The sequence below is a fragment of the Dendropsophus ebraccatus genome, chromosome 15 (genome assembly GCF_027789765.1).
Source record: "Dendropsophus ebraccatus isolate aDenEbr1 chromosome 15, aDenEbr1.pat, whole genome shotgun sequence".
NCBI lineage: Eukaryota > Metazoa > Chordata > Amphibia > Anura > Hylidae > Dendropsophus > Dendropsophus ebraccatus.
Genome location: NC_091468.1, coordinates 21,887,845 through 21,913,222, shown reverse-complemented (window position 1 = coordinate 21,913,222; position 25,378 = coordinate 21,887,845). Strand labels below are relative to the sequence as shown.

The following is a 25,378-nucleotide window of genomic DNA, read 5'->3' as shown; positions in this document are numbered from 1 at the left end:
CAATCCACAGACAGCCGTTTCAGGGTTTTTGCCCTTCGTCAGTGTGGAGTAGGATTCTGGCTAGTTAGGGCAATAAAAAATCAACCAACAAAACACAGTTATCACTGAACTCAAGGAGAACAGCGAAAAAATTCCAATTAAGTACTCAATCAAGAGTCTCCACTGATGCCCCCAAAAATTTACATATGCAAAATAAGAGTCCGTGGAGCCTCGGTTGCGAGTCTCAAAACACGGGATAGCCAGATATCTCTAGCCTGTTGACACGGGGTGCCTCCATGATGGGGAGAGCACCACACCACCCTCTGATTTAACATGAGTTATCGATTGGCCCACAGCTCACTGTTGGTGCCTAGGTCTGTCCAGAGGACCAATCAGGTCCTTTACTGAGGATATGGAGTTTCTGTACATACTATATTTACAGACTTAACACCAGTCCTCCTCTATCATGAACACTATCATGAAATCTATCTATCTATCTATCTATCTATCTATCTATCTATCTCTCATATCAGTTTCATATCTGTCTTTCAAAATTTGCTAAGCCAGATACATTTAGAGTTTTGCTGCCATCATTCACAATGCACCACAGCAAATTCTGTGCAGACCCTGAACCAGAAGGGGATGCTAACATAAAGTGAGGCTAAAATAAGGAAGTAGCCAATAGAACTGCAAATGCACCATGACAGCTAACATCATCTAATAGACATAAATGACACCAAACTCCTTTCACTCCATAACATCTCACTGAATATGCCCCCATGTAGAAGATATCCATTTCGAGTAGTGTTAAACTGTTCGGACTCTGCTACGTTCTCTAAACAAGACTCCCAGTGGCTAGAGAAGCTGGATGCCATCCCAGGGAGTCCTCAAAAATATGTGCTCAGCCATAGGCCATAGGCTGTGTCCATGTTTTCTTGGCAGCATCCAGTTGCAGGGAATCAAACGGTAAGTGTCCAGGTTCGGAGAACATTGCTGAACCCGAACAGTTCCGCTCAACCTTAATCCTGAGTGATTATTACATTCCTATAGCTGGAAGCAGATCACACAGGCCCAGGTACACACCTTGGAAGAAAATGGGTCTTGAACTTAGTCTGGAAACTTCTGGCAATGATGACCAAGAGGAGGACCAGGAGGACGCTGCTCGCTGTGAACGCCACAATCTTCCATGTTGTCAGCATCGTGTCTTGGCTGTTTGGCCAGGATCTTTCTACTCAACGACAACAAAGGAAAATAGTTAAATAAGGGTGTCCATCCTCGATTGCTAGAAGCTATAAGACAGAGTAGCAGCAATAGGAATATTGGAGACAGATTTTAATACACTGGATGATGGACCTGGATCTGACGGTATAAAAAAACAAACGCTGATGTTACTTTTAGAAGCAACTTACCCATCTTCTCACAGTAGAGCGGAGATGATGGGAACCACTCTCCAGACTGGCAGGTGAAGTACTTGTAATCATTGGAAAGCATGTACCCGGGGTCACAGTAAAATTCGATCACAGTCCCATGTATATACCGTTCACAGGGCTGAGGGTGACAGATGTAATCTCCATGCGCCACCATCGGGGGAAGGGGGCAAACTAAAAGAGAAGAGGAACGTGTGAAACATAAGTCAATGACTTATATGATATAGTAAAGAACATTCTAGATATAGTTCATATGGGTAAAAGGAATTAGTGTTGTTGGCGGGACAACTATAAGAGTGACTTATTCCAGGAATCAGTTGTTCACAGCTTTAAGTTAACCTTTCATTTACAGGGGATGGTTAGACAGTTTTAGCCATGCCCATGAGTCATGCCCTTTTAACTGTATGTGTGTCCTCAAGACCTATCCACAGGGGGAACCTACCTACTGTAAGCCTGTTGACAACAGGGCACTACCTACTGGCACCCATCCGCAGGGGGGAACCTACCTACTGGGGCTATCTACAGGGGAACCTACCTACTGGGGCCTATCTACAGGGGAAACCTACCTACTGTAAGCCTGTTGACAACAGGGCACTACCTACTGGCACCCATCCGCAGGGGGGAACCTACCTACTGGGGCTATCTACAGGGGAACCTACCTACTGGGGCCTATCTACAGGGGAAACCTACCTACTGTAAGCCTGTTGACAACAGGGCACTACCCAGGGGCGTAACTAGAAATGACTGGGCCCCATAGCAAACTTTCCAATGGGCCCCCTCCCGACTACTGGGGAAGAAATGGACGCATGGTTTCGGCCACATGCATTGTCTGAATTTTTTTTCTATGCGGTTTTTAACTGCTTACATGATCTGCATATTGTCTGTAGCGATTCTTATCACAGGATTGGTAGGTAACAGCTTCAGACAATGCACATTTAAAGCATACAGCCATACCGCCATACTGTACGAGATATAACATTACTATACCAGACCTGATACCACCATACTGTGACTGCCTGCCTACCCACCAGCATGCTATTGCACATACTCAATCTCCTATCTATCTATCTCCTATCTCTATTTCCTATCTATCTACAGTATCTATCTATCTATCTATCTATCTATCTATCTATCTATCTATCGTATCTATCTATCGTATCTATCTATCTACAGTATCTATCTATCGTATCTATCTATCTATCTATCTATCTATCGCCTGCTAATGCATATATATGCATCCAGTCTGGCACTGCATGTGTGTGTATACATATATATGCAGCTTGGAGCACCGCACTGTATATATATATATATATATATATATATATATATATATATATATATACACAGTGCCGGACTGGATGCATATGCATGATGCTTTAGCAGGCTGGAGACAGATAGATTTAGTATATCACATGCAGTAGAAGGCTGGTGGGTAGGCAGGCAGTTACAGTATGGGGGTGTTATTCATGCATAGTAGTGCCAGGCTGGATATATATATAGCAAACCAACAAAAACACAACTGAACCTCGAACTGATATCAATATAAACAAATCTTTATTGTATAAATTATTAAAAAACACACATGAAATGACAAAAAGCAGAAAGGAATGAAACAATCAACCACTTCTGGAAAAGAGGTTAAAAAACACACAACGACAACGAACATACAAGCAGGGGGTGATGGTGGTAACTCATAAAGGTGTAATGCAAATGAGAGTAGTATCCTATCTGCTAAATCGAGAAAACATACACCTTACAAATACTTATATCACAAACGTAGTAACTGTAAACAAAGTTAGAGGTATATTACCAAGAGTGGCAATGAGGTAGAGTCCACCAGCAGCCCCCACCCCGACGTACATTTCGGTTATGCCTTCTTTTGGATCTATGACAGCGATTTCCAACATGTGGCTAAGCAGATGTTACTGCTACAGTCTGTCAGGGCATGCTGGGAGTTGTAGTTGTGAAACAGCTGCACAGCCAGTGGGTTCTCCTCCATTAAGTCTCACAGTGCTAAGAATACCTAATCACCATATTCATATACTTCATTTACATATAAATACATTTTAGTGTAACTCTTAGCTTCCCACCCCTAGGGCTGCCTATAGACACAGACCTACAGTCCCTATAGGAAACTCCGGCCCAGACACTATAATTACAATGATTATATTATGTATGTAAATGATCCACGATGAACCTCCGGAGAGGCTGATTCAATAACCAGCACAGGAGTCTGTAAACATTCCCCAAATAATCTGTTTCGCTATTTCTCATTTTTCTGCATCACAAGCAAAAACAATGCGTCTCGCTGTGCAGAAATTATCTCCAGATTAGTAACAGCGCGGCGAGCAGAGACGGTCTCCTGCGGCACATTCCCCTCCGCCATGCTCTAATGTGTGCACCAGCCCCACAACACTAAATCTATTTGTATCCCAATGTGAGACGGGTGACATAGGGATGCCAAGGTGTCTGCATATACATGAAGGACTGCCGCAATACCGGGGTGGAAAATAGACCACTATATTATTTATCCAATTATTATAGGTTATATATAGATACATTGTTGCTGGCTCTGGGATAGTTGTACTGTTTCTGGTTGGCTCTGCTATAGTTGCACCGTTCCTGGTTGGCTCTGGTATAGTTGCACCATTCCTGGTTGGCTCTGGTATAGTTGCACCGTTCCTGGTTGGCTCTGATTTAGTTGCACCGTTCCTGGTTGGCTCTGATTTAGTTGCACTGTTCCTGGTTGGCTCTGATATAGAAGCACTGTTCCTGGTATGCTCTGGTATAGGTGCTTTGTTCTATGTTAGCTCTGGCATAGTTGCATCGCTCCTGGTTGGCTCTGGTATAGTTGCACCGTTCCTGGTTGGCTCTGGTATAGTTGCACAGTTCCTGGTTGGCTCTGATATGGTTGCACCGTTCCTGGTTGGCTCTGATATAGTAGCACAGTTCCTGGTATGCTCTGGTATAGGTGCTTTGTTCTATGTTAGCTCTGGTATAGTTGCATCGTTCCTGCTTGGCTCTGGTATAGTTGCACAGTTCCTGGTTGGCTCTGGTATAGTTGCACCATTCCTGGTTGGCTCTGGTATAGTTGCACCGTTCCTGGTTGGCTCTGATTTAGTTGCACCGTTCCTGGTTGGCTCTGGTTTAGTTGCACAGTTCCTGGTTGACTCTGGTATAGTTGCAAAGTTCCTGGTTGGCTCTGGTATAGTTGCACCGTTCCTGGTTGGCTCTGGTATAGTTGCACCATTCCTGGTTGGCTTTGGTATAGTTGCACCATTCCTGGTTGGCTCTGGTATAGTTGCACCGTTCCTGGTTGGCTCTGATTTAGTTGCACCGTTCCTGGTTGGCTCTGGTATAGTTGCATCGTTCCTAGTTGGCTCTGGTATAGTTGCACCGCTCCTGGTTGGCTCTGGTATAGTTGCACCGTTCCTGGTTGGCTCTGATTTAGTTGCACCGTTCCTGGTTGGCTCTGGTATAGTTGCATTGTTCCTAGCTGACTCTAGTATAGTTGCACCGCTCCTGGTTGGCTCTGGTATAGTTGCATCGCTCCTGGTTGGCTCTGGTATAGTTGCATCGTTCCTGCTTGGCTCTGGTATAGTTGCATTGTTTCTGCTTGGCTCTGGTATAGTTGCACCGTTCCTGGTTGGCTCTGGTATAGTTGCACCGTTCCTGGTTGGCTCTGATATAGTAGCACAGATCCTGGTTGGCTCTGGTATAGAAGCACTGTTCCTGGTATGCTCTGGTATAGGTGCTTTGTTCTATGTTAGCTCTGGCATAGTTGCATCGTTCCTGCTTGGCTCTGGTATAGTTGCACAGTTCCTGGTTGGCTCTGGTATAGTTGCACAGTTTCTGGTTGGCTCTGGTATAGTTGCACCATTCCTGGTTGGCTCTGGTATAGTTGCACCGTTCCTGGTTGGCTCTGATTTAGTTGCACCGTTCCTGGTTGGCTCTGATTTAGTTGCACTGTTCCTGGTTGGCTCTGGTTTAGTTGCATCGTTCCTAGTTGGCTCTGGTTTAGTTGCATCGTTCCTGGTTGGCTCTGGTATAGTTGCACCGTTCTTGGTTGGCTCTGGTATAGTTGCACCGTTCCTGGTTGGCTCTGATATAGTTGCACCGTTCCTGGTTGGCTCTGATATAGAAGCACTGTTCCTGGTATGCTCTGGTATAGGTGCTTTGTTCTATGTTAGCTCTGGCATAGTTGCATCGTTCCTGCTTGGCTCTGGTATAGTTGCACAGTTCCTGGTTGACTCTGGTATAGTTGCACAGTTCCTGGTTGGCTCTGGTATAGTTGCACCGTTCCTGGTTGGCTCTGGTATAGTTGCACCATTCCTGGTTGGCTTTGGTATAGTTGCACCATTCCTGGTTGGCTCTGGTATAGTTGCACCGTTCCTGGTTGGCTCTGATTTAGTTGCACCGTTCCTGGTTGGCTCTGATTTAGTTGCACCGTTCCTGGTTGGCTCTGGTATAGTTGCATCGTTCCTAGTTGGCTCTGGTATAGTTGCACCGCTCCTGGTTGGCTCTGGTATAGTTGCACCGTTCCTGGTTGGCTCTGATTTAGTTGCACCGTTCCTGGTTGGCTCTGGTATAGTTGCATTGTTCCTAGTTGACTCTAGTATAGTTGCACCGCTCCTGGTTGGCTCTGGTATAGTTGCATCGCTCCTGGTTGGCTCTGGTATAGTTGCATCGTTCCTGCTTGGCTCTGGTATAGTTGCATCGTTCCTGGTTGGCTCTTGTATAGTTGCACCGTTCCTGGTTGGCTCTGATATAGTAGCACAGATCCTGGTTGGCTCTGGTATAGAAGCACTGTTCCTGGTATGCTCTGGTATAGGTGCTTTGTTCTATGTTAGCTCTGGCATAGTTGCACCGTTCCTGGTTGGCTCTGGTATAGTTGCACAGTTCCTGGTTGGCTCTGGTATGGTTGCACCGTTCCTGGTTGGCTCTGGTATGGTTGCACCGTTCCTGGTTGGCTCTGGTATGGTTGCACCGTTCCTGGTTGGCTCTGGTATAGTTGCACAGTTCCTGGTTGGCTCTGGTATGGTTGCACCGTTCCTGGTTGGCTCTGGTATGGTTGCACCGTTCCTGGTTGGCTCTGGTATGGTTGCACCGTTCCTGGTTGGCGCTGGTATAGTTGCGCCGTTCCTGGTTGGCTCTGATATAGTAGCACAGTTCCTGGTATGCTCTGGAATAGGTGCTTTGTTCTATGTTAGCTCTGGTATAGTTGCATCGTTCCTGCTTGGCTCTGGTATAGTTGCACAGTTCCTGGTTGGCTCTGGTATAGTTGCACCGTTCCTGGTTGGCTCTGATATTATAGCACCATTCCTGGTATGCTCTGGTATAGTTGCACCGTTCCTGGTTGGCTCTGATATTATAGCACCATTCCTGGTATGCTCTGGTATAGGTGCTTCGTTCTCTGTTAGCTCTGGTATAGGTACAGTGTTTGGATACTAATAGACAAAAAGTACCTCTGAGGAGTAAATTCTAATTTAAGTAAGGCTAAATGCTTACACATAGCATTTAATGTGTGTTTAATTAGCTCTATTTTGTGGCGAAATGCACAGTTTGCGATAAAATATCAATATTTTTGCAGCAATTCCATCAAAACTGCTTTAAAAAATTGCTAATTTACTTTAAAATTGGGAATTTAGGGCAAAATAACGCTAATTAACACTAAATGCATGTGTAAACATAGCCTTAGGTTCATTATACCACCTATTAAACACAATATAGATGTATAAAAAATAATTAAAACCGGTTTTATGGGTTATCTAGCATTTCAAAAACATGGCCATTTTCTTCCAGAGACAGCACCAGTCTTGTCTCCAGCTTGGCTGTAGGTTTTGCAACTCTGTTCAATTGAAGTGAATGGAGCTTATTTACAAACTCCACCTGAACTGCAGACAAGAGCGGTGCTGTCTCTGGAAGAAAGTGGCCATGTCTTTCTAACCTTGGATAACCCCTTTAATATCAGATATTCCATTTGACACTAAGAAATGTCATTACATCTGCACTGATGTGAAATCCGGGCTCAGGTCCCCTCAGCCCCACCACCATTCACATTTGGAGAGCGGCCACTTATTGCTGAGTTATTGCATGTTGATACAAAATGTCTAGTGGGTTATTACTGCGCATTGTTCTCATTCTGCTGCTTTAATATATAACATTACCAGCCGCCTTCCTGATCATAAGGGATGATTTTAATATTATATCCTGGATTATGAAGTGGCTTATCGGGTCTCATTCATATAGGGATGTGTTTTTTTTTTTTTTACCAGCACCTACTTATCCGGTGATTTATTATGTTGCTGTATTCAATACAATGGAAAGAGTTTCTGCGTCATGATATTACTCATCAGCATTGTTCTAGTAAGCACAATCCGATAACAACCTGGTTACACCTCCATATTCTGAAGGAGGCAGGAATAGAATATGATGGAAGTTACATGTTAGCGTCCTGCTGTCTGCACAAAGCAAGCAGGAATATAATCTACAAATCGACATTTAGGCAGCCTTCAGCAACGGTCTCTTTTGTCACACTTTGTTATGTTGCTGCTTGTTCCTAATCGTTCTGCTCCCAGTCCCCTATAATAAGTGAGGACGGGATGGTCGAAATCTTTGCTAATGTTTTGAAAAGGAAAAACAAGAATCTCCCATCTCTATCAGTATTTAGACCCATTACTCAGCATTAGGTGAAGCCCTTTGGCAGGGAATCAGGCCTTTGGTCTTCTTAGCTATGAGGCCACAAGGTTTACACCTGGACTTGGGGAATGTTCGGCCATTATTCTCTGTAGATCCTCTGACGCTTTGTCAGGTTGGATGAGACCATTGGTGGGCTCCATTGTCGGGTCTCTCCAGTGATGTCCCATTGGGTTCAAGGCTCGGGCCACTCGAGGATATTCACGGAGTTGTCCCTAAGCTGCTCTTGTGTTGTCCTGGCAGTATGCTTAAGGTCATTATCTTGTTGGATGGCGAAGCTTCTGCCCAGCCTGAGGTCCAGAGCACTCTGGATCACATTTTCATTACGAATGTATCTGTACTTGCTCCATTCAGCTTTCCCTCCGCCTTGATCCGTATCCCTGTTTTCCCCAAAAGCATCTCCACTGTAGCAATTGTATTTGTAGACCAATGCCTAGTTTACTCCGGACATGACACTTCAACAACTGATTATTCGGGTAACAGTTTTCTCTCCTGTCCTCTCTATACACATGAATGTTTGGGGAAGGGTAAAGGCCCTATTCCACGGAACGATTATCGCCCGTATTCGGCCGATATCGGCTGCTACGGACAATAATCGTCCCGTGGAATAGAGTGCAACAATCAGCCGACATCGTTCATGTCGGCTGATTGTTGCAGTCGCTTGTTTTTCAACATGTTGAAAAACAAGCGACTGATATAGCAGAGATCTGCTGCCGTCGCTCCGTTGAATAGGAGCGTCGGCAGCAGACGCTGCTATATCCTATGGGCTGCCCGGATGGTCAGCGATCACCCGGGCAGCCCCCCCCCCCCCCGCAGCTCCCCGCCGCCCCCTCCTGCACTCACCTGCTCGCTGCAGCCGCGTCGAATAGCGGCGGCAGCGAGCGGGGAACGAGGAGCAAACGAGCGCTGAGAGCGCTCGTTTGCTCCTCTTAATGACCTGTGTAATAGGCCAACTCTGGTGGTGCCTTATCTCTCTGAGAACAAAGGGTTCAGGCAGTAAAATTTCATCTGACATCATCTGTGGAGTCTCAGGTGACAATTTCCTGGTCAGATGGATTGAGATTTTGGAGGGGAAACATGGACGCACAGATGGATCCAGATTTCTGTGGCACCAATGGGGTCAGGCTTTGACATAGGCAGCTTGAGTTGATGAGCTCTTACTGTCAGGTAGAGGTGGTATACTGGTTGGGGAAATGTTTTGTAGGCACATCAGGCTCCTCTGATATCTGTGGATGGACATTTGGACAGTAGGGATTATGTAAGCATTGTGGTTATCCTTATGGCACAAGGGTCACGTAACCACGGATTGGCTCCACGAATATGATAACAAATTGGCCTTCACAGTCCCCAGATATTCATCTTATAGAAATCACTGGCAGGAGGTAGTACGAGCAGTTCATAGCTTGCCAGGACCTCCATCTAATTTGAACTGTGAGAAGTGATCCCATCCACATGGGCCAATATTCCTGCAGTCATTTAATCACCTAGTAAAAGCTATGCCAGGAAGGATTGCTATGGTTCTCAGCCAAAGGAGACCCAACCTGATACCAGATGGAGGGCTCTAATTTAGTGGCCACTCATTGTATATACTAGCGAGAATACTCCCCATCAGTCTCGGGTGGTGATAATACCTCCTTGCCTCTTTGTCAGGTGTCCTATGTACTTTTCAAGTGATCTCGGCTTCTTCTAGAAGCCTTTTATTGACTCAAAATTAGATTGACGCGTCTTACAGCCAATCGGAGACAAATTCTATTCTGTTCCTAATAAGAAGAAGCATTGTATTCCCTCTTTGCATTCATTCGCTTTGAGGAGAAATTGTTGAAACGCTATTTAGTTAGTTTAGGAACTGACTAGTGGACTATGGAATATGGAATATGGCGTGATGACTAATGTTGTGCGCATCACTGAGCACATGGTCAGAGTGTATTATAAGCCGCTAACAGTGATGTCTTCACAAATTACAGTACCATTCAGTTCAAGGAATATTCTTAGATCATTCACAATGAAACACGGAATAATAAAAAATTGTGCAAAATCCACATTCTAGTTTCCAAAATGTATTTAGTGAATGAGAACTGATTGAACGTATTATACAACCCCCGCCCCCCCGTATAATCTTCAATTATTGACATTGATAATGATTTCTTATTGTTGGGTCCTATAAAGGGTAGCTATTGTGCAAGTATTCTAGAAACTTCTCAAACCGCACGTATTAGACGCAATCGAGAGGAAAAGTCAGTACGCTCTCTTTTATGGTTTTATGTATCAGAACATCATAAAAAGAAAATCAAGTCTTTAGTAGGGCCTAAAATTAGGTAAGTACATTAGGTAGGTATGTTACTGAAACCATAGGAATTAAAAGGGAAAGTACCAGCCATGCCAACCCACTGCCCTTCATTAAAGGGGTTATCCAGCGCTACAAAAAAATGGCCACTTTTCCCCCCTGCTTTTGTCTCTGGTTCAGGTGCGGTTTGCAATTAAGCTCCATTTACTTCAATAGAACTGAGTTTCAAAACCCCACCCAAACTCGAGACAAGAGTGAGGCAAAAGTGGCCATGTTTTTGTAGTGCTGGATAACCCCTTTAACCTAACATATTTGAACTCAGAATGCGTTCCAAATGCAGCCCAAAGCAATGCCCTACTCCATTTCTCCAACAATAGTGGCAATTGGGGCGTGGTTTTGTCACAATCTGAACATGCTTCCAATGTAGGCGTGTGCCGGAGACAGATTTCTTCCAGCAGTGCCTTTGAATACAATGCAATCAACTGTGCTGCCAAAACAATTCTGTCACTGGCACACACCTGCTTCGGGAGTGTGGCAGCCTGCTAAAGAAGATAGTTACACTTCAACATGCATGAGCAGCCCTGCAGTTCCCAACACAGCCATTAGTGGCAGCAGAGGGGCCCTTTTAATTAAACTTTATTATAAATAAATGTGAAAATAAAATGGTTTTCCACTTGGTTCAATGGCCTGCATAAACCTGGAGCCAGCCCTGGGTCCATCTTTTTTTTTTTTTTTTCTTAAACAATGTTTTATTGTGCATAAACAAGTAAGTTAGCATACAGATATCATTTCAAGCTTGGTTTTGGCAGTAAAGATTAAGGAGAATGCATCTTAGATATCCACACATTTTAATCACTTTGTAATACATACAAGCTAAAAGAATTCTCCTGCCAAATGGCAGAATTGTAAAAAGAATAATTTGTATGACGAATGGCAACATCTGACCTTGTAGCAAAGCAGTAACGGGCGGTCGAGTTCACGCAACTCCATGTTGACTAGGTATCTTACATTTCCGGCACTTCTAGGTGTATTATAGTAGTATCCCTGAACAGGATATTGAATTACATTGGTCGCTTTGTGGACAGTCCATAGGTAATACGGGAAACAGATCACTGATCTCAGGGAGACCAGCCAAAGATAACACTGTCAGCTGCTGGTTAAAGCGCTCAATATACAGTGAAGTCCTAGGTGAATTGCTCCCTGGGAAATACGAATATGCAAAAAACAGAGTCTGTGGAACCTCATTTAAGAGTCTCGAAACACTGGACTAGCCTGATATCCCTCTGGGAAGGGTGTGGCCAAGGGGCAGCTCCTGTAGGGAAACGACGAAAACCACCATATTAAGTGGCCCTATAAGTCACTGTAATGACAAAGGAAAAACCAAGGCCAGGTATCCATCCACAGACAGCTGTTTCGGGGTGTTTCCCCTCATAAGTGTAGAGCAGGATTCTGGCTAGGTGGAAGCAATGCCTAGTAGAGCTATATGGGAAACAGATCACTGTTCTCAGGGAGACCAGCCAAAGATAATACTGCTGGTTAAATGCAGTGGAATCCTAGGTGCATTGCTCCCAGAATCCTGCTCCACACTGATGAGAGGCTACACCCTGAAACAGCTGGCCTTGGTTTTTCCCCTTGTCATTACATTAACTTATAGGTCCACTTAATATGGTGGTTTTGGTGGTTTCCATACAGGTACCACCCCTTGGCTGGGCCCTTCCCAGAGGGATATCTGCCTAGTCCCGTGTTTCGATACTCTTTAATGAGGCTCCACGAACTCTCTTTTTTACAGTCCATAGTCAAGTCTCTCTAAGGGACCTATTACATGGGACAATTATCGTGCCAAAAATCATTATAAATCTGAATTTAAATGATAATTGTTTTTGTGAATGCAGGCAATGATCGATAAATTGTTTATGTGTCGTTGATCGCATGTTTTGAGCTGAACCTAAAATTGTTAATCGTCCGCTAATCATTCACTGTAATTTCACATTCATTGACTGTAAGTCCACGTTCGTTCGCTAATCGTTCAGTGCAATTCCACATCGTTTATTTATTTGCTGGAATCAGCTGGAGTAAACAATGGAACGAATATCGTTCTGTGTAATATGGTGAACGATTTCAGGTAGCTCTTGTTTGCGATCGTTTATTGTTAAAAATCGCTTAGTCTAATAGGGCCCTAAGAGACCTGTTAGGGGGTAGACTGACTAACATAAAAGATACCTCTTTGAGCTTTTCCAGCAAGTCCTCTACAGAAAGATATGCCCTGGGGGAATGCCGGAGCGCACCACAGGGGACTAAATTTGGAGTAAGTTCTCTACTTTTTACCAGGGGTTTAGCTACAGGGAGCAATAGGGCCCTCATGATCACTTGCCAACTGCTCTGCAGCACAACAGTAGCGTCCAATGAAGATAGATCTGCTCTATGAGAGCTGTATACATTTGTATGCGGAGGCTCCCCCTAGAGGCAACCAGAATTTTATCATTTCACTCTATAGCTGTGTAACTGGAAGCAGAAGGGCTCAGAATAAAGCCGATCTCATAGTAAAATGTTCCCACGCTATAGATGTTTGATGTTCAGCCCCTATAAATTACGCATTTGCTGGCATATTTTGTTTTCCACCTGACACCACTATTCTGGCTTGTGGCAGCCAAGTAATCTACTCTCCGTAGCACTTCAATAATAAGACCCTGTGAAACACAAAGACACCAAAGAAGCGCACAGAAATCCTGGACACCAGACAGCTGGCATAGCGCAACCTGTACATGTTTAGCTGGTGCGGTACCCAGGCTACACAGGCTTTACACAAGAGTCATTCTCTTCTGTCTGGCTTATCGGACAAGAAGCATCTGCTACTGATAGAATGAGCCTGTGGCAAAGGAGCGAGAGGCAACTCGAAGACTAAGACTTATGCGGAGGGGACGTCTCTGCACTGAGAGCTTCCTGCCTTGTGCCAAATCCACTTCCCCCCCAATGCCAAATGGGTTACTGCCATATATTTGCAAGTAGGCTGAAAAAGCAGCACAGAGATTTTCGTGATTAGAGAGGAAAAAAAAGTAGCCACGCTTGGCCTGGGATTTTACTGTGTGTAAAATGAGGACACGCTCCGATAGAAAATAGGCATCTGTTCTCCACAATAAACACAGATGAGCCTCCCTGCTCTGCTGAACAAGCTGCATCTAGACGCCACCATGTAGAAAGGGATGAGATGAAAGATTTGCTTTGTAAATCTATACGACACATTGCAAAAGTGACGGGACACGTCCAACGACAAGCTGTGAAAATGGGAACCAATCATGGGATGGATGTCGGAGGAAGCAATTGTGCTAGAGATTGATGCCGGAGACGTCTTCAATATCTGCTATTCCGGAGTATTATCCTAGTTTACATACAGGCGGGAGACCCTGAGCAAAGAAATGAATTGATATGGAAATGATGGGAAAGGGCTGTGTATTTCCTTACCGAAGGCTGGGCATATCCAGTGTGAGGGGCCGCAATGTACCCAACATAGTCTGTATCTACAGTATTCAGGTAGCCTGGGGTGCAATGAAATAAGACAGGGGTTTCCTTTTTATATAATGTATTATGGAGTAGTGTTTACCAAGCTGTTGCAAAACTACACCTCCAATCATGATAGGAGTTGTTGTTTTTCAAAAACTGGGGAGCCACGGGTTGGAGAACTCTGTCTTAGAGAATGGCTACCTCATTTAGTACCTACTCCATTAGTCAAAATGGCAGCTTTCATCCTGTCAGATATGGCCCGACCACCTATAATATGTCTGCTCATCTAAATATCCGGCATGTAGTACAAACACTGCATGGAACATGTACAACCAGCTGACAGCTCCTAGAAGATTAACCAGTGCCAACCTTATGTTAGATAGGCCCTGTGTTATGTTATTATAGGACAGTGTAAATGTGCTGTCCCAAAGTTAAGTGTTTTAGGCACTGGTCAGAAAGTTATCCCTTCAGTAGTGATGAAGGTGCATTCTTTAGTTTCACCACAAGGTGCCAGTGTTGTGCTTAAGCTCTATGGGGGAGATTTATCAAACATGGTGTAAAGTGAAACTGGCTCAGTTGCCCCTAGCAACCAATCAGATTCCACCTTTCATTCCTCACAGACTCTTTGGAAAATGAAAGGTGGAATCTGATCTGAGCCAGTTTTTCTTTACACCATGTTTAACCCTTGGACTGCGCAAATTTTGATCTTAGTGTTTTCGTTTTTCCCTCCTCCCCTTCTAAGAGCTTTAGCACTTTCAGTTATCTATCTACAGGCTGTGTAAGGGCTTATTTGTTACAGGAATAGTAGTACTTAGTAATGGCGTCTTTCATTCAACCACGGAATTCCAAAGTTATTTTCTATGAAGATATAAATTGGTGAAATCGTAAAAAAGAATGCAATATGGTAACCTTTGGGGGGTTCCTGTGTCTACGTAATGCACTATATGGTAAAAGCGACATGATACTATTAATCTATAGGTCAGTCTGAACACAACCATATGCAGGTTTACACAGATTCTCTAATGTTATATATATGTTTTTTAATGAAATCTTTTTTTTTGGCAATTAATTATTAATAAAATGGGCCTATTGTGATGCTTAGAACGGTTTTATTTTTTTTTACCTATGGGACTGTGTGGGGTGTCATTTTTTCCGCCATGATCTCTAGTTTTTATTAATACCATATTTGTAAAGATCGGATGTTTTGATCACTTTTTATAAATTTTTTTTATATATAATGTAACATTAAATCGGTAATCTGCGCACTTTTTCCTTCTTTTCGTGCACGCCATTCACCAATCACAATGACGCTTGTTATATTTTAATAGATCGGACAATTACGCATGCTACGGTATATTATATGTTTATTTATCTTTATATGTTTTATTTATATAATGGGAAAGGGGGGTGATTTCAACTTTTATTGGGGGAGGGGCTTTGGGGTAGTGTAATAGTGATTTTAACTTTTTTTTTTTTACACATTTGAAGTCCCTTTGGGGGACTTCTACATACATTAGTTTGATTGTACACACTGATCATTGCTATGCCATAGGCATAGCATTGATCAGTGTGATCGGCGATCTGCTCATTGAAACAGGCTCAGTGAAACAGATCGCCGATCGGACCGTGCGGAAGGAAGGTGAGAGACCTCCGGCGGTCCGTTTCAATGATCAGGACCCCCACAGTCACACTGCGGGGGTCCCGATCGGTAAGTGACAGGGGGCTCCCCCTGTCACACTTAATTGCGGCATTTGAGGAGTTAATGACACGCTGCAGCCTGTCATTAACGGTGAGGTGCCGGCTGCTGATTGCAGCCGGCCCGCACCCCACCTGCTTCATAGCGGAGAAACACCCAGGACGTACAGTTACGTCCAGGGTCGTCTGGTGACAGACTTCCATGACGTAACTGTACGTCCAGGGTCGTCTAGGGGTTAATAAATCTCCCCTATATGTTGCACAGCTGTAGTCATTATAGGGTTACTGTTTTTGTGCTGACCAATGGGAGATGCTCTCCTTTTCCTACCTATCTCTGCTCTCTATACTTACACACACAACCCCTAGGGTCTGGTCCAGTTTAGTCGAGTGTGTTGGTGAGGTAGTGGACAGATACATGGGTATGGTTGACACAGAGACTTTCTTTCTACAAGCTATAACGTCTTTAACAACAAGGTGTGGTCCTAAGTTTAGCAGTGTTGAAGTATTCTGTACTTAAAGGGGTAATCGGGGCTGTGGAGTCGGTAAGCTGCAGCTCCGACTCCAACTCAGACTCCTGAATTTTATCAGGACTGACTCAGACTCCGACTCCCGACTCTGGCTCCTGCTCCTTCATAAATGGCCAGTCATATACCAGGGGAGTTATTTCTCACACTGGCTCAGCAGCTTCTCCCTAATGTCCTACATGATCCTGGGGCGACTTCTGAGGGAATAAAGGAATACTGTATATAAAGCAGCTTCTCCTGTGTGTGCAGTGGATGCAGCCAGTCTCCAGCCTCCATGTCCTGAACTACTCACGACTAGACTAGATGGAGCAGGTGGTCTTTTCCTGCTGACAGTCATCTATGTTTCTAACTAAATATTCACCATACACACAGAAACACTGCTAACAATGCCAGATACCTGTAATATAGTGATATACAAGGGGGTCACACAGTGATATAGAAGGTTACTGTGGGGGCACGTAATAGCACACACACACACACACACACAGTTTGCTGCAGCCATAGCGCAAACCACACACACACACACACACACACACACACACACACACACACACACACTAGGCTTGCTGCAGCCATAGCACACACACACAGCCTGCTGCAGCCATAGCACACACACACACACACACACACACACACACACACACACAGCTGCAGCCATAGAACACTGAAGAAAAACACACAATCTTCTCCCAGAAAGAAAACCCCACACTGAGGACAGAGGTTACTGCTACACTACTACAGAGGTTACTGCTACACTACTTATGTCTTCTCCTCCTCCTCCTCTTCATATTACACTGCTGCTCATATACAGTCATCCAGCATCCAGGAAGAGAATAGCACAGATCTCCCCCCACACAATGGACTCTTCCAGCTCAGAAACAAACTGCCAAATAGTGACCGACAACTTTTCTATGACCACCCTCATGTAATAGGGCCAGTGTCCTATCACTGATATATTCCCCAACCACCCTTATGTAATAGGGCCAGTGTCGAATTACTGATATATTCCCCGACCACCCTTATGTAATAGGGCCAGTGTCCTATTAGAATGTTGCTCATAATATATATTCATGAGCAAAACTTGTAAAATTCATATCAAAATTCAATTCTACATTTTTTTAAAAAAATTTTAAAGCTGGAGTTGGAGTCGGTACATTTTTTTCCGACTCCAACTCCAGCCAAAACTAGCTCAGACTCCGACTTCACAGCCCTGGGGGTAATCCCATCTCAGCTTGTTATCCCTATCCATAGCTGGTCGTTGGGGGTCCAGCTGTTGTAACCTTACTATTCGTGAAGGGTCATTGAGTCCCTGTCCTCAGGATCAGTGGGGATCCCTGTGGTCGGACCCCCTAGCAATCAGCTTGTTATCCAAACTCAGATGGAAATACCCCTTTAAGGACCACCATAAAAATTTTCAGTGACTTAACAATAGGTTTGATCACCAATGACTACAAAGATGTTTTCATTGTGCTCTCTGCTGCCTGTCCTGATTATATTAGTTTACTGCCTGCCCTGACATTGGCTTGTAGGACTTTGCCCGCTAGCTACTCCATCTGGCCAGGAAGATGTAAGCTCTTGATATTGGAGAACTCTCTAAGTTTATCCACCTGGCGGTCCAAATCATTGTACGAAGGTTAAAGGATGAAGACCTGGTGGAGCCTTAGATCCCACTTCTCAGTCTATCCTATGATAAGTCACATGGCAACCTAAAGGATATTCACTACTACTACTCCTGCCACGTAGGCCTTGTAACCCATACAGTACTGCCACCTCCACATATACTACAAAAACAATATACTGTAAGTAAGTGTCACCATATAATACTCATATAATACTATATTAGCGTACAGAAGCCATATAACAGCTCTATCCATGTCTCATTGATCATCTGTGGTGCCCTGTTCTGCAGGGGAGGCTTATACCCCCTGTGCCATCCATGAGACGTGTTCATCGAAATGGTTTGTCTTAAGGAGACAACCGCTTTATTAGTAGACTGGTTGGGACTCTAATTACACAGATGTACAATGTAGACAGTAAGCGCCCCCTGTCTTGCTTTGGCAGTACTGCTGTTTAAAGTGTCACTGTCGTGATTTTTTTTTTTGCAGAAATCAATAGTCCAGGCAATTTTAAGAAACTTTGTAATTGGGTTTATTAGCCCGAAAATGCATTTTTATCATGAAAAAGCAGTTTGAAGCTCTCCCCCCCTGTCTTCATTGTTCTCCTATGGAAAGAGCTAAATAAAAGACCAAAAACAGGACAACAAAGAGTTAATCTACAAATACCTCACCCTCTATCTCCTCTGACAGTCAGCACTGACCTCTCTGACCTCTGATTACAGCTGTCACCCAGCTCTGTGCCTGTAATCCTCTGTTATCTGCTTTCTGCTGTCGGCTAACTCCCTCCTCCCCTCTCCCTAGAACAGACTGGGTACGTCTGATGGAACAAGTCACAATTTCCTTATTTTTTGCAGTGGATGGAAAAGAGGAGAGAGGGGGGACCTGGGAAAAGGCTTTTTAAATGCAGATAATGGCATATTTGGCTAATAAACCCAATTACAAAGTTTCTTAAAATCGCCTGGACTATTGATTTCTGCAAAAAAAAATACGACAGTGACTCTTTAAAGTCTATGGATAAGAAAAGAAACATTCCACCGCAAAAGGGTGTAGAAACCTGTTGGGCGCTTACCTGGAAATGTTTTGGAACGTGGTCAGATGTAGCAGATGTGAAGTTACTGGCATATATAGTATAATATAATTACACCGCTTATTCTGCTTGTTATACCAGCTGCTTCTGCCAAGCGCTCCAGCATGAGGATGGCGAACTGGAAGGTTACAGACAATACCGAATACAGATGGAACACTGAATGGCAGGTGGTATATATCATTATATAGCTGTTACTAATAATACTATGAATGAAATCTTGGTTTTGATGCCCAGTCAAGCACAAACACCTGGATTTTTTGGGTCTTTTTCTCTGTCTTTTAAAACCGTATTTTCTGTTTCCATGCTTACTGTGATAAGCAAATAGAGAGTCTCCTTTGCTACCCCTCCCCTCTCACAGCATGCTAGCAGAAGCTGCAGCTGCATCCTCCTCCTCCCTGCCTTCTATTTACTATGTTACACTAGATGCATGCTGGGTTACAGACCCAGAGAAGCTGCAGCTGCATCCCCCTCCTGCCTGGCTTCTATTTACTATTATACTATGACGGAGGAGGTCTCTGAACATTCATAAAAAGGGCTGCAAGAAGGGAAAGAGGAACTAGAGGCTGCTGGAAGGAGAGGATGATGAAACCCCTAGTAATATTCTACAAAATGTAAAAACAGCAGCTCACCTTGCAAAAAAAGAGCCCTAACACAGCAAATTCAATGTACACATTTACAAAAGTAAAAAACAAACAAATAAAACAATGGAGGAATTGTATTTTCTTTTTTTTAGTTCTTTTTAGTTTCCTACCCCCCCCCCTACCAAAAAAAAGTGTCCATTAAAAAATTAAAAAATATATCCTGTCCTGCAAAAAAACGAGCTCTTGTAAAACAAAAAAAAAAAAAAAGAAAAGACAAACACAAGTTGGCAGTGTCAGGAAGGGGTTAAAGAGGAGTGATCCCAGCTATATCTTCTGATCACAATGGGGAAAAAAGCGTGGCAGCAGTGCAGTCCACTCACCAGCTGGCCACTTATTCCATCTAGGTAGTCTTATAGACTTATACTTAATCGCCGCCGTACAGCCGGGAAGTAAATGGCATGACTGCCGAGCTGTCTCCTCGGCTATATCTCCTGATCACAGCAGGTCTCTGCATTGAGATCCACTGTGATCTATAACTTCTGACATGCCTGATAACATGGCAAAAGTTTTTTTTTTTTCATTACAGGTACTCTTTAAGCCACAAACCAATAATTTAAATTCCATCAGAAGACTGAACAGCGAGAACCCGTCCTACTTCTCTATAATCAGGAATATGTGATAATCTGCCGCTTTTATTATTCTTTTTCCTGACTATAAACTTGTTCCTGTTCCTCTATTTACATTGTCCCATCTTCCATTTCCTTTAACTGCTTCTTTACTATCGAATTACTATGGTAAAATCTAAGACGTAAAATGTGAATAAAAATAAAATCTTAGACTCTGAGCTGTGGTTTAAGACGTTATAAATGGAAATTGGTTTTCGCCTTGGAGCTTTTGCAAAGTTTATTATACAGATGCGGTCGGAAATCTTGGAGACGTCTGACGGTGGGGAATGAGAATCCAGATATAAGGGAACTGTGTGGGTTGTGGATAAAAAAAAAAAATCAGTTTTAGTTCAGATTAGAAGCACTCCTGAATTTTTTGTTGCCCATATAATGCACACTCGCCACTATTGTTCTGGCAGTGTCATCTGTTTTATCCTAGCTCTGCTGCATCCACACATTTCATTAATGAATCTGGGCCATGTGACCCCTGATCAGTCACCATCTTGACTTCTATCCATCCCATGATATATCAGCTCAACATCACATTACCAGCTAGAGTTAGTATTACTCCCCCCCCCCCCCCCCCCAGTCCGTGCAGCTTCATTATACAGGTTCTGCTGGCCGAGATGGTGACCTCACTGAGAGCACAGAAACACATGTAATTTCTAGATGGTCACTATGAGGTCAACTTAACTTAAGAATTCCAGGTAGTTCCAGATGCAATGTGGCTTCATATCAACACGTGTGTAGCACACCAATTTTTAAAGGTGCAATTCAAAGAAAATCCCCAAACATTTTACTTTGTGAATTCAACTCGTCTTCCTATAAACCATCCTCACAACGTGCTGCCACAGATGCTCAGTCGTGCAAGATCATCGCACACTACTTGTTTATTCGTCTTCTTGTTTGTCGCAGCTTAGAAAACAAGTTGTTTATTACAAGGCCATATGGAGCAATGTGTATGGGATTTATGTTTTCTGTAATGTTAACTCTCTGCAATCATTTACCAGTATAATTTGTAATGTTGTTGAGTGGTCTAGCTCTGTGGTGGTTTCATGATGCAACAGTTTCTTCTCTTATATCTGTGCTAAATATTCATCTCCGAAGACTAGCTTTAAAGGGGTAGTGCGGAGCTAAACAATTATTCACAAAATAACACACATTACAAAGTTATACAACTTTATAATGTATGTTATGTATGTGAATGGCCCCCTTCCCCGTGTTTCCCCCCACCCACTCTAGACCCAGAAGTGTGGTGCATTATACTCACCGCATCTTGTGTCGACCCTCGTCCGCCATTTTGTGACAATGACGTAGTCTTTGGGAGGCCGGCTGAACCGCTCCATCCGTCCCTCATGCATAACTTTGTAATGAGTGTTATTTTGTGAATAATTGTTTAGCGCCGCACTACCCCTTTAACTTTACATAAAGGATTATTCTACACTGATGGAAAGCTTCTGAGGTATAGATCAAATATATCCTTAGGCCAATGGAGGCCAAAAGAGTGTCCGATAGAAATGTCATTTTTTTGTTAAAAAAAAAAAAAAAAAAAGAAAAGAAAAGAAAACCCCCCAACTAAATAACTAAATAACTAAAGTGGGATATGGAATGAACATCACATAGGTGGGCTTTCACCCCTTGGAGCTAGGAGAATGGGATCCTCTGGAGTGATTTCTGCCAGTTGAAGTGGAGCCCCCCTGTGGATACACCCTAAATATAAGGCTATGTTCACATGCAGCAGATACGCAGATTTGTTACAGGTCTTTACTTCCTTATTGAAGTTCTGTGAAATTCTGCAGGGTTTCCTTCACACTGTGAACATACACTATGACTAAAACCCCTTTTGAAAGACTGAATTTAAAAAGCACTCTGCTATACCACACTGGCTGGGTTCACACAGAGTATATTTCAGGCAGTATTTGGTCCTCATGTCAGGTCCCCATAGCAACCAAAACCAGGAGTGGATTAAAAACACAGAAAGGATCTGTTCACACAATGTTGTAATTAAGTGGATGGCCGTCATTTAATGGCAAATATTTGCTGTTATCTTAAAACAACAGCTGTTGAATAGAAATAATGGCCGTTATTTACTGTTATATGGCGGCCATTCACTCAATTTCACCATTGTATGAACAGATCCTTTCTGTGTTTTTAATCCACTCCTGGTTTTGGTTTCTATGAGGACCTGACAGGAGGACCAAATACTGCCTGAAATATACTGTGTGTGAACCCAGCGTCAACCTGTAAACAAGTGTGGCGCTGTATAAGTGTGGTGTCCCACAGTCAAGAGCTTTAGGCACCGGTCAGAAAGTTATTGCTTCAGTGGTACTGCATTCTCTAGTTTTACCACAAGGTGCCAGTATTGTTTTTATGCGTTGTTTAATGTTGCACAGCTGTAGTTGCAGCGGGCCGGGGTAACGGGAAGAGAGTGAGGGGAGTGAGGAGAGGATGATGGTGATGGTAGTCTCTCCTGAGCGTGGCGCTGAGCTCCTCTGTGAGGGGATGCACTGAGGGCTGCAGGGGGGGAGAGTGTGCTATACCTGCAGGATGGCTGGAACTTGTCACGGTCACAGGTGGGCACGAGGGCTTCTGCAGGTACAGGGGGACTCTCTGGCGCTTCCCTGGTATCTCTCTCTCTTCTGTGGCTGCTGCAGCGGTTTCTGTAGGGGGGCTGCACCCGTGTGTAAGGTGGTCGGTGGTGTGGACTTGTAGTTCCCCGGGGCCAACCCCAAAATACTGCTGCCTGGTAATATGGCCCTTGATGGTGGTGTGGTGCAGGTGGACCAGACAACAGGGAGACAAGGAGGGAGGCAGTGTAACAACAACTCCTTTACTGTAAGACTTGCAGGTGTTATACAGTCCTTTAGCATACAGTGGTGAATACTGGCGGCTTTGACTGAGCTACTGTGCTTGTGAGAGCCTGGTGGTGTGAAGAGGGACGACCTGCCTTAGGTCCTGGTCTGCCAGTACGTGTGGGACGCTGGTGAGCACTGTGATCCTGTGGACTTCTCCCAATGGTGCTTGAGTCTGCTTCTCCCCTCCCTGTCTGCCAGGGAGCTTCCTGCTTCTGTTACTGGGCCGGGCCTTAGGCCACAACTTTCGGGTCCCAGAGGTATCCAGGGGTCCTAGTCAATCTTACCCCCCGAATTTCAGGAAGATGGGTACAGAGGCCTCAGTTATCTCTGCTACCCAGTATGCTCAAGTCCTTTTGCTTAGGGGTTTCTGCCCTTAGGATTCCCACTAGAGAAATACCTTGTATCTCTGTAAATACTTCTGAAGAACTCTCCTCTGGTTCAGTCTCTCCTCCTTTATCTCCTTCCCCTTCTTTAGTAACAAGCAGGCTTGACTGGCCTGCCTGCAGAACAACCACTAGCTGCACTGTATAGTGGCTGTACACACTGACTTGCCAGTGACTGCACACTGACTGGACTGAACTGGACTGAACACCACTTCCTGTCACAGCTAGGTCTTGTGAGGAGACTGCTCCTCCCCCTTCTAGCAACTTCCTATGGGATTAATACACTATCTCTACTCTACCTAGAGCAGTTCCCACTAGGGACAGTAGGTGTCGCTGTTGTGTAGTGTGCAGTGTAAGCATGTAACCCATTCTCTGCCTGCCAGTTACTGGTACACAGAAATACACAGAATAGTTGCACATAAAACATGTTAAATATATAATAACACTTGTTGACAGGTGCCATCCTCAGCCCAGCCACAGGAACCATGCTCTGGTATACTACATAATTCCCCCTCTAAAAATAAGCCGGCCTCGGCGACGGGCTGGGGCGAGGATGAAAGCTGGAAACACAAATAAAAGGCACCATACCTGTGTAAAAGTGTAAAAGTTTGGTTAGGCACATAGGCAAATATAGTGCAAACAACTTTGTAAACATAGTGGGCTCCTGCCCAACTGAGAACTCTTAAAGTCTCTCTATTGGCACTTAGCACAGAGTCCATATTAGAGTGGTCCTTTTGAATAAGCAATACACATGGCTGCAATAACAGTGTAGTAGTATAGGGCTTCTGGCACAGCTCAATATATATAGAGTTCTGGTAGTGTCCATGAACATGAAGTCCCTTTTTGGCAGAACAAACAAAGCTCAACAAAGTGTTCATGAGAGTCTCTGGGTAAGTAAGGTCACTGAATAGGCAGTCCATGGCAGATTATAACTAACATAAACAGTTCTGGGAATCTTGGCTATATAACCAGGCACATACCTTAAACGTTACTCTTGACTTTAAGTCAGGCACTAAAGCTTGAACATTACATTGCTATAACATTTTCTCATAAAGAACATTATAATGCAATCAACAATATGGCCAACAAGGCCGGAACTTAGACTCTGTATCTGAGTGGAGGCATTCCTCTGGTGGTTCTCTCAGATCTCCTCAATGGAGGTGGCTGCTCCACTACTACTGATAGTAGTTCGGATTCTGGTTCAGCTCTTGAGGTAGCCAGTTCTCTGGTAGGAACTCTTGAGGTAGGCACAGTTAGAATAGGTCCCAGAAACATGTACAGTGGGTCAAAGAATGCACTTGGTACATGAACAGGTAGCTCTGAGCTTTCTTCTGTCTGTGAACTAGGTTCTGTATCCTTGAACTCTGCTGGATGATCTTCCTTTAGGCAAAGTTTCAATCGGTTACGGTGTACGGTTTGAGGTTCTCTTCCTTCTTTCTCAATCTTGTAGACCTCTCCGTCTGGATAGGGTACAGCCACAATTGTGAAGGGTTCGGCTTCCCACTTTGGATCAAGTTTACTTGTTCGATGATGGTTTTTTAGCCAAACTCTATCTCCCATTTGTAATGGTTCCAATTGAGCATGTAGATTAAAATCTGCTTCTTGCTTACGTCTGGCTTCTTCCATCTTAGTGGCAACAATCTCCTTAGCTTCTTCCAGACGTCTTTGGTGGTCTTTCACCCAGGTGATTTCTGGTAAAGGGTTCACTGAATCTGGTACTTGTACTCCAAGGGCCAAGTCGGATGGTAACTGTCCTTGACGACCAAACATTAGGAAGTATGGAGTATATCCAGTGGAACAGTGGACTGTGTTGTTGTAGGTGTACACCAACTCAGGTAGTGATTTTGGCCAATCAGCCCTTTGAGAGGTTGAGGCTGTTCTCAACATGCTGATGAGGATCTGATTGATCTTCTCACAAAGACCGTTACCCTGAGGATGGTAAGCGGTGGTTCTCAACTTCTTACAGTTGTGCTGCTGGCAGAGTTGGTGGATTAACTGCGACTCAAATGCAGCTCCTCTGTCTGTTAGAATGTGATCAGGACAGCCGTATGGTAGAATGAAATTCTTCCAAAGCTTTTCAGCAGTTGT

The 25,378-nt window shown here is 44.1% G+C and overlaps 1 protein-coding gene across 1 annotated transcript in view; it reads right to left on the bottom strand.

The window, feature by feature from the left end:
* Positions 1-25,378, bottom strand: part of SUSD4 (sushi domain containing 4) — a 110,726-nt gene that overhangs the window by 3,953 nt on the left and 81,395 nt on the right. The window contains exons 6-7 of the mRNA XM_069954495.1: positions 1,389-1,580; positions 1,063-1,207 (exon numbers count right to left, since the gene is read on the bottom strand). Coding sequence (XP_069810596.1) covers positions 1,063-1,207; positions 1,389-1,580 — 337 coding nt within the window. The remainder of the gene's footprint in view (positions 1-1,062; positions 1,208-1,388; positions 1,581-25,378) is intronic.